The following is an 11,824-nucleotide window of genomic DNA, read 5'->3' on the forward strand; positions in this document are numbered from 1 at the left end:
CTAGACTTGAAGGTCCATTACTATATGGGCCTAAGGCCTGACATGAGCCATGACTCATGAGTCTGATGGGCCATGCAAGAGTCGGCCTGACCCGACCTATTGACGTGTCTAACCGAAAGTAATTGACATAATAAGTTGGATATTAATATGTTAACTGATTATGAAACAAATTAATTATTAACATGTTAACTGAAAGTAATACATGATAATGGAAAGAGAAAGATGATGAAATTAACGAATTAATTAACAATCACAATCATATTTCATGAAATTAACGAATTAATCAATAGAAAAAGTCATCAGGGCTACAATTAGGGTTGTTATCAGTAATGATGAACACTTGGAGAAACAATTTCAAGTGCACTAGCTGACGACAACAAAAGCAAGATGTGTAATTAGAGTCTTGGCCACAAAACATACTTTTCCATTCATATTGTCCAAATGACACAATGAATGTAGTTTTGTATCTATCCTTTTGATCAACTTGTATTTTCTTGAAACTAGATTTCAGGTCAAATTTTGAAAATATTTTCGTGTTGCACAATTTTTTTAATAAATCTCTTTTGTTTGGGATTGGATATTGTATTCATTTTAAGAGTTTGTTTAAAAGTTTATAATTTATTACTAATCTTATAACTCCTCTTTCCAATTCAACATTTTTCTAGACATAGAAAGTTGGGAAATTCCATGGAGGTTTGCTTAGTCTAATTAATTTATTTTGTGATAAATCATTAATTTATTTTCATTAAATCATTAATTTTTGTTTTATAATGTTCTTCTCATTCAACTTTCATTTGGATTGGTTCTCACTTTTGTGGGAATATCCTTTTCAACAAAAGAATTTTCATAAGATAATTTGACTATATGTTTCTTTCTTTCTTAAAAAGCATTTGGGACATCCAAACATATTTGACTTTCAATTTTAGTTTCACAACACCAACTTGAAGCTTCTCACCAATAAGATAGCAGTCAAGCTCTATATGTTTAGCACGTTCGTGAAAAATAGGATTAGCAGTTATCTGTTAGTTTATTGAGGATGTTTGTGTCTTTTTGCTTGTATCTAAGTCAGAAAAGTAGTTGGTGTTAGTTGCAACTTATGGTTAAATGGATGATGATCCATATTTTCAGGCACCTTTTTGTTGTTATAAGTATGATGCTCATTAATGAAGTTATAGCCAATATTGTATTTTGTCTTGTATAAAAACCTTTTATGCTAAATGATAATATACAGAAAAATTTTTTCATCTCCCCTGCTCTCTTCCGAAAACAAGTGTTTTGCTTCTTCAAAGTAAGCTGCTGTTTAGTTCTTGCTTACATAACCTGTCCAAAATTTAAACACATAAAATCTCTAGAGCTAACATAGTATCAGAGCTTGCTTAGATCTTAAGGGAGGCTGTGTGTGTAAAATTTTTAAACTTATCAGGAAAAGTTTTCTTCAAGTAATGGCTTCATCCTCATCTTCAATGACACCATTTGTCTACAATGATGAGAATTATCATATTTGGGTAGTCAAAATGAAAGCATTCTTGAGAGGAGTAAGGTTATGGCAATATGTTGATGAGGAGAAAACACCACCTCTATTGGGGCCTAATCCTACTTTGAATCAAATAAGGATGCATGAAGAAGAAGCGACCAAAGGTCCAAGAGCTTTGTCCATTATCCACCAAGCAGTGACTGATGTAGTTTTCACTAAAATTGTGGCTTGTGAAACTGCCAAAGATGCATGAGATAGACTCCCAGGGCAATGAGAGGTCAAGGCAAATGCTTGCTCTCAATCTAAGAAGAGAGTTTGAAGTCTTGAAAATGAAGGAAGTAGAAATGATCCAAGAGTATACTAACAGGACTATGAAAGTTGTAAATCAGATTAGGTTGATAGGAGAAAAGCTATCTGATCAGAGAATTGTTGAAAAAATATTGGTATCCATTCCTGAAAGGTATGAAGCCAAAATATCTTCACTTGAAGATTCAAAGAATTTTTCAGATTTGACTTTGTCTGAGGTAGTAAATGCTTTAAAAGCTCAAGACCAAAGAAGAGCTTTAAGGCAAGAAGAAACTACTGAGGGAGCCTTCAGTGCTAAGCTTACTGGAAAACAAGTAAGCTGCAGCTCCAGTAAGAAACAACTTGGAGAAAAGAAGGAAAAGTGGAAGCAAAGGAGTGATGGAAACAAGAGTGGTGAGAAAAAAGGAAAATATCCTTTTTGTTCTCACTACAAGAAAAAAAAGCACTTACCAAATTACTGTTGGTATAGACCTAATGTTAAGTGCAAGTCTTGTATTCAACTTGGACAAATTGATCGAATGTGCAAGAACAAGGGAGGAAACCAAGTACAACAGAATCAGCAAGCTCAAGCTGTTATGAAACCAGAAGAGCTAGGTGAAAATCTATTTGTTGCAACATGTTATGCAACTGATGTAAGCATAATATCTAGCTAATAGACAATGGATGCTCTAACCATATGACATTTGATGTTGATTTACTTAGAGACTTGGATGCAACTTACTCATCCAAAGTAAAAATTGGAAATGGAGAGCTCTTGGAAGTCAAAGGAAAGGGTGCATCATTCATAGAAACTCCAACAGGTACAAAAGTTATTAAAAATGTTCTTTATATTCCTAAGATTAATCATAATCTGTTGAGTGTGTCACAAATGCTAGAAAAAAGGGTATTCACTACATTTTGCAAATAAGTCATGTTCTATAATTGATCAACATGGGTGTGAGCTAATGATTATTAAAATGCAAGATAAAATTTTTGCAATTAAATGGATACAAGCTGGTCATCATGCCTATCAACACACTGAAAGTAATTCAACTCTATGGCACAAAAGACTTGGTCACTTCAATTACTCAACTTTGAAACAAATGCATTCTAGGCAAATAATGTTAAACTTACCTGTCATGAGTAGTTATGAAACAGTGTGTGATGTATGTCAGTTTGGAAAACAAATAAAAACTCCATTTTCCAATAGTAATTCAAGAGATAGTAATTCAAGAGCTGCAGAAAGGCTTCAATTAGTGCACTCAGATTTATGTGGTCCAATAAGTATTTCTTCTCTAAATGGAAGCACATTATTTTTACCTTTTGTTGATGATTTTTCAAGGCTGAGCTGGATTTATTTCTTGAAACAAAAATCTGAGGTCTTGGACTTGTTTAAGAAATTTAAGGCAGAGGTTGAAAGACAAACAAGATGCAAACTTAAAGTGCTCAGGTCTGATAATGACATTGAATATACCTTAAAGAAATTTATTTCCTTTTGCAATACAGAGGGAATTGTGCATCAATTGACCACCCCTTACACTCCACAATAGAATGAAGTTTGTGAGAGAAAAAATAGATTAATTATGGAAATGGCTAGATGCCTTATGTTTGAGAAAAAAACTTCCTAAAAATTTCTGGGCTGAAGCTGCTAACACTTCAGTGTATCTATTAAATTTACTTCCTAATAAGACACTAAATAATGTAACTCCTTATGAAAAGTGGTCTGGAGAAAAACCCTTAATTGAGCACTTAAAAGTGTTTGGGTGTTTATGCTATATGTATGTGCCTAATGAAAAAAGAACTAAGCTTGATGAGAAGTCAGAAGTGGGTGTATTTGTTGGTTACAATAATGTCACAAAAGGGTGTAGGATCTTTAATCCCAAGACCAAGAAGATAGTAATCAACAGGAATGTTAAATTCAATGAGTAAGCAGCCTGGAACTGGGAAGCCAAAGAAGAAAATAAAGGTGAGTCTAGCCATTAACATAAAACCAACATTTGTCCAGATGATGAAACTTATTCTAGTGATGAAGAATTTGGTCTTGCAACTAGAATGAGATCTTTTGAAGACATTTATGATAAGTGCAATGTTGCAATTGTTGAGCCAAAGTCATTTGAGAAAGCCACCAGAAATGAAGAGTGGAGATCTGCAGTGAGGACTGAAATAGATATGATCAATAAGAATTCCACATGGAGTTTTGTTGAGAAGCCAAAAGATCAGAAGGTGATTGGTGTAAAATAGATCTACAGAACTAAATTCAATCAAAATAACTGTATAAGTAAACTCAAGGCTAGGTTAGTTGCTAAAGGATATCAGCAACAACCTGACATTGATTTTTCTGATACCTTTGCACCTGTAGCAAGATATGACACAATCAGATTGCTTGTGGCTTTGACAGCTAAGTTGAGCTAGACTATATACCATCTAGATGTTAAATATGCATTCTTGAATGGTATACTGGATGAAAACATATTTGTAGAACAACCTAAAGGTTTCAAGGTTCTAGGGAAAGAGCAGAATGTGTACAAGTTACATAAAGCACTTTATGGCCTGAAACAAGCTCCAGAAGCCTGGTATTCTAAAATTCACTCATTCTTGCTAAGCCAAGGTTTTCTATGCAGCCCAAATGAATCAACACTTTACATAAAAAGACTTACGAATGAAATAAAACTTATTGTCTCCTTGTATGTAGATGATCTCTTGGTGACAGGAGGAGATATAAAAACTTTAGCTAAATTCAAGGAGATCATGCAACAAGAATTTGAAATGTTAGATTTGGGTAAAATGAAATATTTTTTAGGTATTGAAATAGATCAAAAAAGGTGTGGTATATTCATTTCTCAAAAGAAGTATGCTCAAGATCTTTTAAGAAGATTTCAAATGGAGAATTGCAAACCAGTTTCTATACCTCTAGTTGTAAATGAAAAACTGAAGAAAAATGATTCTGAGAGTGAAGCAAAAGCCACTGCATACAAAAACTTAATTGGTAGCCTATTATATTTATCCTCCAGCAGACTTGACATTATGTTTCCTACATCCTTTTTGTCCATATTCATGCAATCACCAAGCAATGCTCATATGGTTACTGCTAAATGGATTTTAAGGTACATAAAAGGAACATTAGCATATGGTTTATGGTTTTCTAAATAAGAAAGCAACAAACTTGTGGGATTCTTTGACAGTGATTAGGCAGGAAGTTTGGAAGATGCAAAAAACACCTTTGGTTATTATTTTTCATTTGGAAGTGCAGTGTTTTGTTGGAATTAAAAAAAAACAAGAGGTTGTTGCTCAATCATCTGCTGAGGCAGAATACATTGCTGCTGCAAGTGCAGCAAATCAAGCCATTTGGTTAAGAAAACTTCTCAAGGACTTGGGCCATGTTCAAGATGAAAGTGTAGTGCTTTTTGTGGACAATGAAACAACCATTGCAATTATAAAAATCCAGTTCATCATGGTAGAACAAAGCACATCAATGTGAAGTTTCATGCAATTCGAGAGGCAGAAAAATCAGGAGAAATAAGTCTAAAGCATTGCAACTCTAACGATCAAGTGGCTAATATCTTTATTAAGGCTCTTCCTAAGCTTATGTTTGAACACTTGAGATCAAGACTTGGAGTTATAGCAAACACCTCAAAGGAGAAGTGTTAGTTTATTGAGGATGTTTGTGTCTTTTTGCTTGTATCTAAGTCAGAAAAGTAGTTGGGGTTAGTTGTAGCTTATGGTTAAATGGATGATGATCCATATTTTCAGGCACTTTTTTGTTGTTATAAGTCTGGTGCTCATTAATTAAGTTATGGCCAATATTGTATTTTGTCTTGTATAAAAACCTTTTATGCTAAATGATAATATACAGAAAATTTTTTTCATCTCCCTTGCTCTCTTCTGGAAACAAATGTTCTGCTTCTTCGAAGTAAGTTGCTGTTTAGTTCTTGCTTACATAACCTGTCCAAAATTTAAACACTTAAAATCTCTAGAGCTAACACTATCTGAATAGTAGCCTAGTTATAACAAAATAAGAGAGCAGGTTAGGGATGATCAGTGCACAAATCTTGTAACAAATACTTGAGCCATTAAAGCTCATAGATAGCTAATGCCATTGATCTATAATCAACTTCTAAAGATGATCTAGAGATAATAGACTGCTTTTCAGATTTTTAGGAGTTTAAAGAATAACCTAGAAACATACAGAAACCAGAAAAGGACATATTGGTTTGAGGACAAGAAGCCCATTCAGCATTGCAAAATCCTTGCAATTATAATTTGGAATATGCAAAAAAGAAAATGCCTTGACCTGGAGATGCTTTGAGATAACGCAACACTTTGTGAGTTGCAATTAAGTGGCTCTTAGTTGGCCAATCTAAGAACTGAGAGAGTTATTGGACAACAAAGGTGATATCTGGCCTAGTATGAGTTAAATAGAGTAATCTACCAATTAACCTTCTATATGTAGACATATCATCAAGAGGGACTGAAGAACCAGCAAATTTTTTAGATGGCAACATAGGAATTTTAAAAGGCTTATAGGTAAGAAAACCTGTATCACTTAATAGCTCCAAGGTATTTTCGTTGGCATATGTTTATACCATGAGAAGACCTCACAATTTTGAAGCCAAGAAAACACTTAAGGCAAGCAAGATCCTTGATTTTAAAGGTACCATGTAGATATGATTTGATATCAACAACAAAAGCAAAATCATTGCTGGCAATGATTACATTATCAACATAAACCAATAGAGCAGTAAAAGAAGCATCGACTTTCTTGATGAAGAGAGAAGGATCAGATTGTATAGCAATAAAACCTTCATCCAAAAAAGTTGTAGAAAGTTTAGAGAACCACTGTCTACTTGCTTGCTTCAGCCCATATAGAGACTTAGTGAGTTTGCAAACCAAATTTGGTGAAGAAATAGGAAAGCCATGAAGTAATTCTATGTAGACCTCTTCATTTAAATCACCATGTAAAAATGCATTGTTGATATCTAATTGCTCAAGATGCCAATTGTTGATAGCAGAAATGGCCAACAATGTTCTAATGGTGGTCATTTTTGCAACAAGTGAAAAAGTATCAAGATAATCTAATCCAGCTTGTTGAGTATACCCTTTAGCCACTAATCTAGCCTTATACCTCTCAATGGTCCCATCTGATTTGTATTTGATGCGATAAAGCTACTTGCACCCAATTGCCTGTTTGTTTGGAGGCAACATAGCAAGAGTCCAGATATTGTTTTCTTCAAGTGCTTTAATTTCTACTGCCATGGCTTGTCTCCATTTCTCATCTTTGACAACTTGGTTATAGGTTTTAGGTTCTGTAGTTGTGAGAGAGACAACAAATATTTTGTGTGATGGTGTGAAATTGACATAAGAAAGAACTTTGTCAAGAGAATGAGGAGATGTACCTAATAAGGAATCATGAAGAAGGTTACAGTGGTATGCTTACAAGTAAGAAGGTGGATGATAAGGTCTGGTGGATCATCTTAGTGGAGGGAAAGTAGGTGGTATAAAAAAAGAAGGTTCAGTATTAGGTGTAGTAGAATGAAGACTAGTAATGTCAACAACAGAAGTAACAGGAGATAATAATTCATGATCATCATATGGTACAGGAAAGACAAAAAAATTATTAGAATCAATCACAGAATATGGAAAAACATTTTCACGAAAAATTACATTTCTAGAAAGAAAAACTTTGTGAGAATCCAAATAAAAAATTTTAAAACATTTGACACCTGTAGAGTAACCAAGAAAAATGCATTTGCATGGTCTTTTATCAAATTTATGTATACTATGCTCAACAGTAGAAACATAACATAGACATCCAAAAACCTTGAGATTAGATAAGTCTGGAGGATGGTTATAAAGTTTTTGAAAAGGAGTATTATTTTGCAACAAAGGAGTAGGATTTTTATTGATTAAGTACACATAATGAGCAACATAGTAACTCTAGAAAGCCAAAGGTAAATGACTTTGGAATTTTAACGCCTGAGCAATTAAAATGTATTGGTGCGTACCTTCAACTATGTTGTTCTACTGAGGAGTAGCAACACAAGATTTTTTGATTTAAAATGCCTTTTTCATTATAAAATGAGGGCATATGAAACTCTTGGCCATTGTCACTTCTTCTGCATTTAATTTTGATATTGAATTGGGTGAAACAAATGAGTAAAAATTTTGCAAATGTGATCTAGCTTCGGATTTATTTTTCATAAAACATAACCATGTGTACCTACTATGATCATTAACAATGCTGAGAAAATATCTATAGCCATCCATTGAAGCATAAACTGGCCCCCATATATCTATATGAATCATGTCAAAACAAGAAGAGGTACTAACAAGCAATGGAAGTTTCTTTTTAGCAAAGTAATAGATATCACAAACATGTGTTTTAGGAACAGAAATGGTTGAGTCTATTTCTCGAAAGAAATTTAATCTAGATAAAGGGGCATGTTCTAATCTGTAATGCCACAAATCAAAAGATTTAGCAGTAATACAATTATTCTAGATTGGTTGTTGAAAAATAGATTGAATCAAAAAATATAAACCTTCTTCTTGCTTAGCTAACCCAATCATCTTCGAATGCTCCGGATCCTGTATGACACAATTATCAGATTTAAAAATGAGACAACACTTTGATGAGGAGGTAAGTTTACTGGTAGAAATTAAATTATAGGTGAATTGTGGCACATATAAAACATCAAGTAGCAGAAATTTATCATTGAAAATGACTGAACCTGTGTAGATGATAGGAACATACCGGTTGTTTGGCAGTTTGACAGAGTGATTATGGACTAGTTTAGGATTTTTTAGAAAAGAAAGGGAGCAAGTGATATAATCAGTTGCCCCTATATCAACTATCCAAGCTTTTATGTGAAGAATGAGAATGAGATAACTGTAAAGATATACTAGATGCCACAGTGGAGATGTGGTTAGCTGCAGCAATTGCAGACTTTTGTTGAGGTTGTTGAATCAAAGCAAGAAGTTGATCATAAGTGTTGTTTAGTGAAATAAGGAGCAGTAGGAACTGACTGTTGTGTAGCAACATTTTGCATATTTTCTTTTAAGAAATTACTGTCAACATCACCGAAAACTTCATACCCTTCTACTTGATTAACAGTGTTGGTGGATGCACCAGACCTTGGTTTAAAACTGGGAGGAAAGCCATGTTTCTTATAGCAGTTGTCAATAGTGTGCCCATATCAACTACAGAATGTACATAGAGGACATTTAACATTTGCGTTTTGATCATTAAATGATCTTTGATTGTTTCTATGAGAAACGAAATTATCATTTTGAGGTCCAGTATAAAATCCAAGAACACCAGAACTTGCTTTGGTGTCGAAAGCCATGGACTCTGAAGGCGATGCCCCTTTAGTAACAGATGACTGCCTTTCATGTTGAATAAGTAACGAAAACACTTTGTTAATGGATGGAAGTGGCTTCATTAACATCATCTGAGATCGCACAGTAGAGAAGTTGTCATTCAATCCTTTTAAAAACCTGATGATATAGTCCAGACTGATAGTAACTCCTCACAACATCAATTGCACCATAAGTGCACGCTGGATTGCAGGAACAATTAGGCATTGGCCTTAGATTTATCAGCTCGTCCCATAGGATTTTTAGCTGAGTAAAATAGTTAGTAATTGACAAATCTCCTTGCTGGAAATTAAAGATTTCATGTTTCAAGTTAGAACTTCTGAAAGAATAACCTTAAGAGAATCTATCTTTAAGATCATTCCAAACGTCAATAGCATTGTCTAGCCAAATAATGCTCTGTGCAACAGAAGGAGAAAGAGAATGAACTAACCAAGAAAGCACCATTTTATAGCATTGTTGCCACGCAGAGAAGGTTAGATCTGTAGAAGCAGGAACTGGAATGGTTCCATCAAGGAACTACAATTTATTCTTTGAGAGAAGTGCCATTTTCATGGATCTGAACCATGAATGGTAGTTAGATCCAGTAAGTACATGAGATACTAGAACTAATGACAGATTCTTGTTTGGATGAAGAAAATATGGACTGGAAGCAGACTCTTCTGGTCTAGAAGTAACAAGAAACTGATTTGTAGCCATTGAATCAAATGAGAAAGAAATAAGCTGAAAACTGAAGCTTGTATTTAGTAAGGAGTTGTTGTTCTAGTTATATACAGAAGAAATGAAAACTAATGCTGATGTGGGAAAACTAATTAACTAGCTAATAATAATACAAAGCATGCTTAACTACTACTTAACTAACATAACAAAATACAAGACTAACGATAAATTATGATTACAAATGTTATTTGCTTGATAGATATATTTGTAAGCATTGTAATTGATAATGAAATTATTATGTAACGATTTCATAGCATGAAGAATAGAAGATGAAGAGAGAGCTGTCAAATGGGGTGGCCTCTATTGTGTTTCAAGGCATTTGGGGTTTTGCAGGTAGGGAAAAAGAGATACCGTCATCCAGCTTCAGCTCATGAGCTTCTGTCAATGATTTGTGTTTAATTCATGAAATGACAAGCAGGTATCTATCTCATCAATAATTTGGAGTGTAAACTAGGATACTTTAACCCAGAAAGTCCAAAGCTAAATAAACCCCACACACAAAATTATATTTTCTAACGTGGAATGCTTCAGAGTCTGGACAAGTACATACTTTCCCATGTGGGATTTTGATGTATCATATTCCATACAGTAATGTATCCAAAAGGAAGCTATACAATGCATTTTGCAAAAGACTTCAAAAATTTGCATCCGTCAATGTATCCAAAAGCAAGAAGCTAACTATAAGAATGAACAACTCAGTTCTTGTTTGGTGTAATACAGAAACAAACTAATGGCGCCGACGTCATGTCAAATCAGGCTATGTACTGCAGTTATTTAATAAAAAAACTACTCTGCGGCTGGTTCAAGAGCTGTAGTTTCCAGTGTCGGGCATCTCTTGACTCTATATACATTTTGGACATTGCGCCCATCCGAACAGCGAAGGAGAAAGAGAGACAGATCGTTAGGATCCAAATGCACTGTTTTAGGTTAAACAAGCTAACCTATTTTATTCACTTCTATATCGTTTATATTGAAACCTATTTCTTTAATTCAAAAAGTATCAAAAACCCCATTATTGTTATTTTAGATAGACCAAAAAGACTTATTCCCACCCAAGACTTAGTCCATTACCAAACTCTTATCTAAAAAGTTTTAAAAATTTAAATATTCATCCATCAACTATTAAAGTTAACAAAATTTATTAGTATTAAGAATATAATCATTATTTAACTAGTAAAATTAAAAAAAAATTATATCATTTTCCCACCTTAATTTTAAAAATTAAAATTCTCTAACCTAAGTTTTTAAAAGTTACATTTCTCCCCCATTAGTGTTAACTTAAAACACATTTCTGACGAGCTTCTTTCTCCACTCCAGCCACCTTCGACAACTATCTTTCTCTGACACTTTTTGTCACTCTTGAAAACCCATCATTTTTAGAATCCCCCTTATAGTTTAATTTGGGAATAAGATGAAACGTCAATTCATTTTTGTCTTTTCATTACAAATCCAAGCTCTGTTTTCCCCTGTATTTTCCATTACAGTTTTCTGACATAAATCTAAACAAAATATGTTTTGATTATGGTAAGAGGGTTGGTTTTCCTTTAAGCTAGGAACATAATCTTTCTTGTTGATGCAAGCACTTAAGTCATTTGAGCTAACGAATAATATAATAATGAGAAAACATTAATGGTGATGTCGAGAAACACAAATCGGGTCTTTATCTTTGTCTGAAATGAAATCATAAAGGGGGTTTTAGAGAAGATAGGTTGTCAAGAGTGATAGAGAGCGTCAGAGAAAGAAGGTCATCGTTGGTGGTTGAAGTGGAGAAATAATGTTGTCGAAAAATGTGTTTTAAGTTAACTCTAACAGGGGAAAAATATAACTTTTCAAAACTTAGACTGGAGAAAAATTATTAGTTTTTAAAACTAAAGTAAGAAAATGAGATAAAATTTTATTTTTTAATATTTTTGATTAAATTATGATTATATCCTTAATACTAACATATTTTGTTAACTTTAACAGTTGACAAGCAAG

At 33.6% G+C, this 11,824-nt stretch overlaps 1 protein-coding gene across 1 annotated transcript; it reads left to right on the forward strand.

The window, feature by feature from the left end:
* The first annotated feature begins 1,442 nt into the window (after nt 1–1,442).
* On the forward strand, nt 1,443–2,433 carry LOC123208516. Its single transcript, XM_044626050.1, has 2 exons — nt 1,443–1,670; nt 1,720–2,433. The coding sequence occupies exons 1-2, from the start codon at nt 1,443–1,445 to the stop codon at nt 2,431–2,433; spliced, it is 942 nt and encodes a 313-aa protein (XP_044481985.1).
* Nucleotides 2,434–11,824: the final 9,391 nt, after the last annotated feature.

Source organism: Mangifera indica, chromosome 2 (assembly GCF_011075055.1).
Source record: "Mangifera indica cultivar Alphonso chromosome 2, CATAS_Mindica_2.1, whole genome shotgun sequence".
NCBI classification, from domain to species: domain Eukaryota; kingdom Viridiplantae; phylum Streptophyta; class Magnoliopsida; order Sapindales; family Anacardiaceae; genus Mangifera; species Mangifera indica.

Excerpts from the sequence above, each read along its gene's own strand:
- LOC123208516 (XM_044626050.1), top strand. The coding sequence starts at position 1,443 with ATGGCTTCATCCTCATCTTCAATGACACCATTTGTCTACAATGATGAG. Across the intron at positions 1,671-1,719 it reads TGTCCATTATCCACCAAGCA|ATGCATGAGATAGACTCCCA; the intron begins GTGACTGATGTA and ends AAACTGCCAAAG.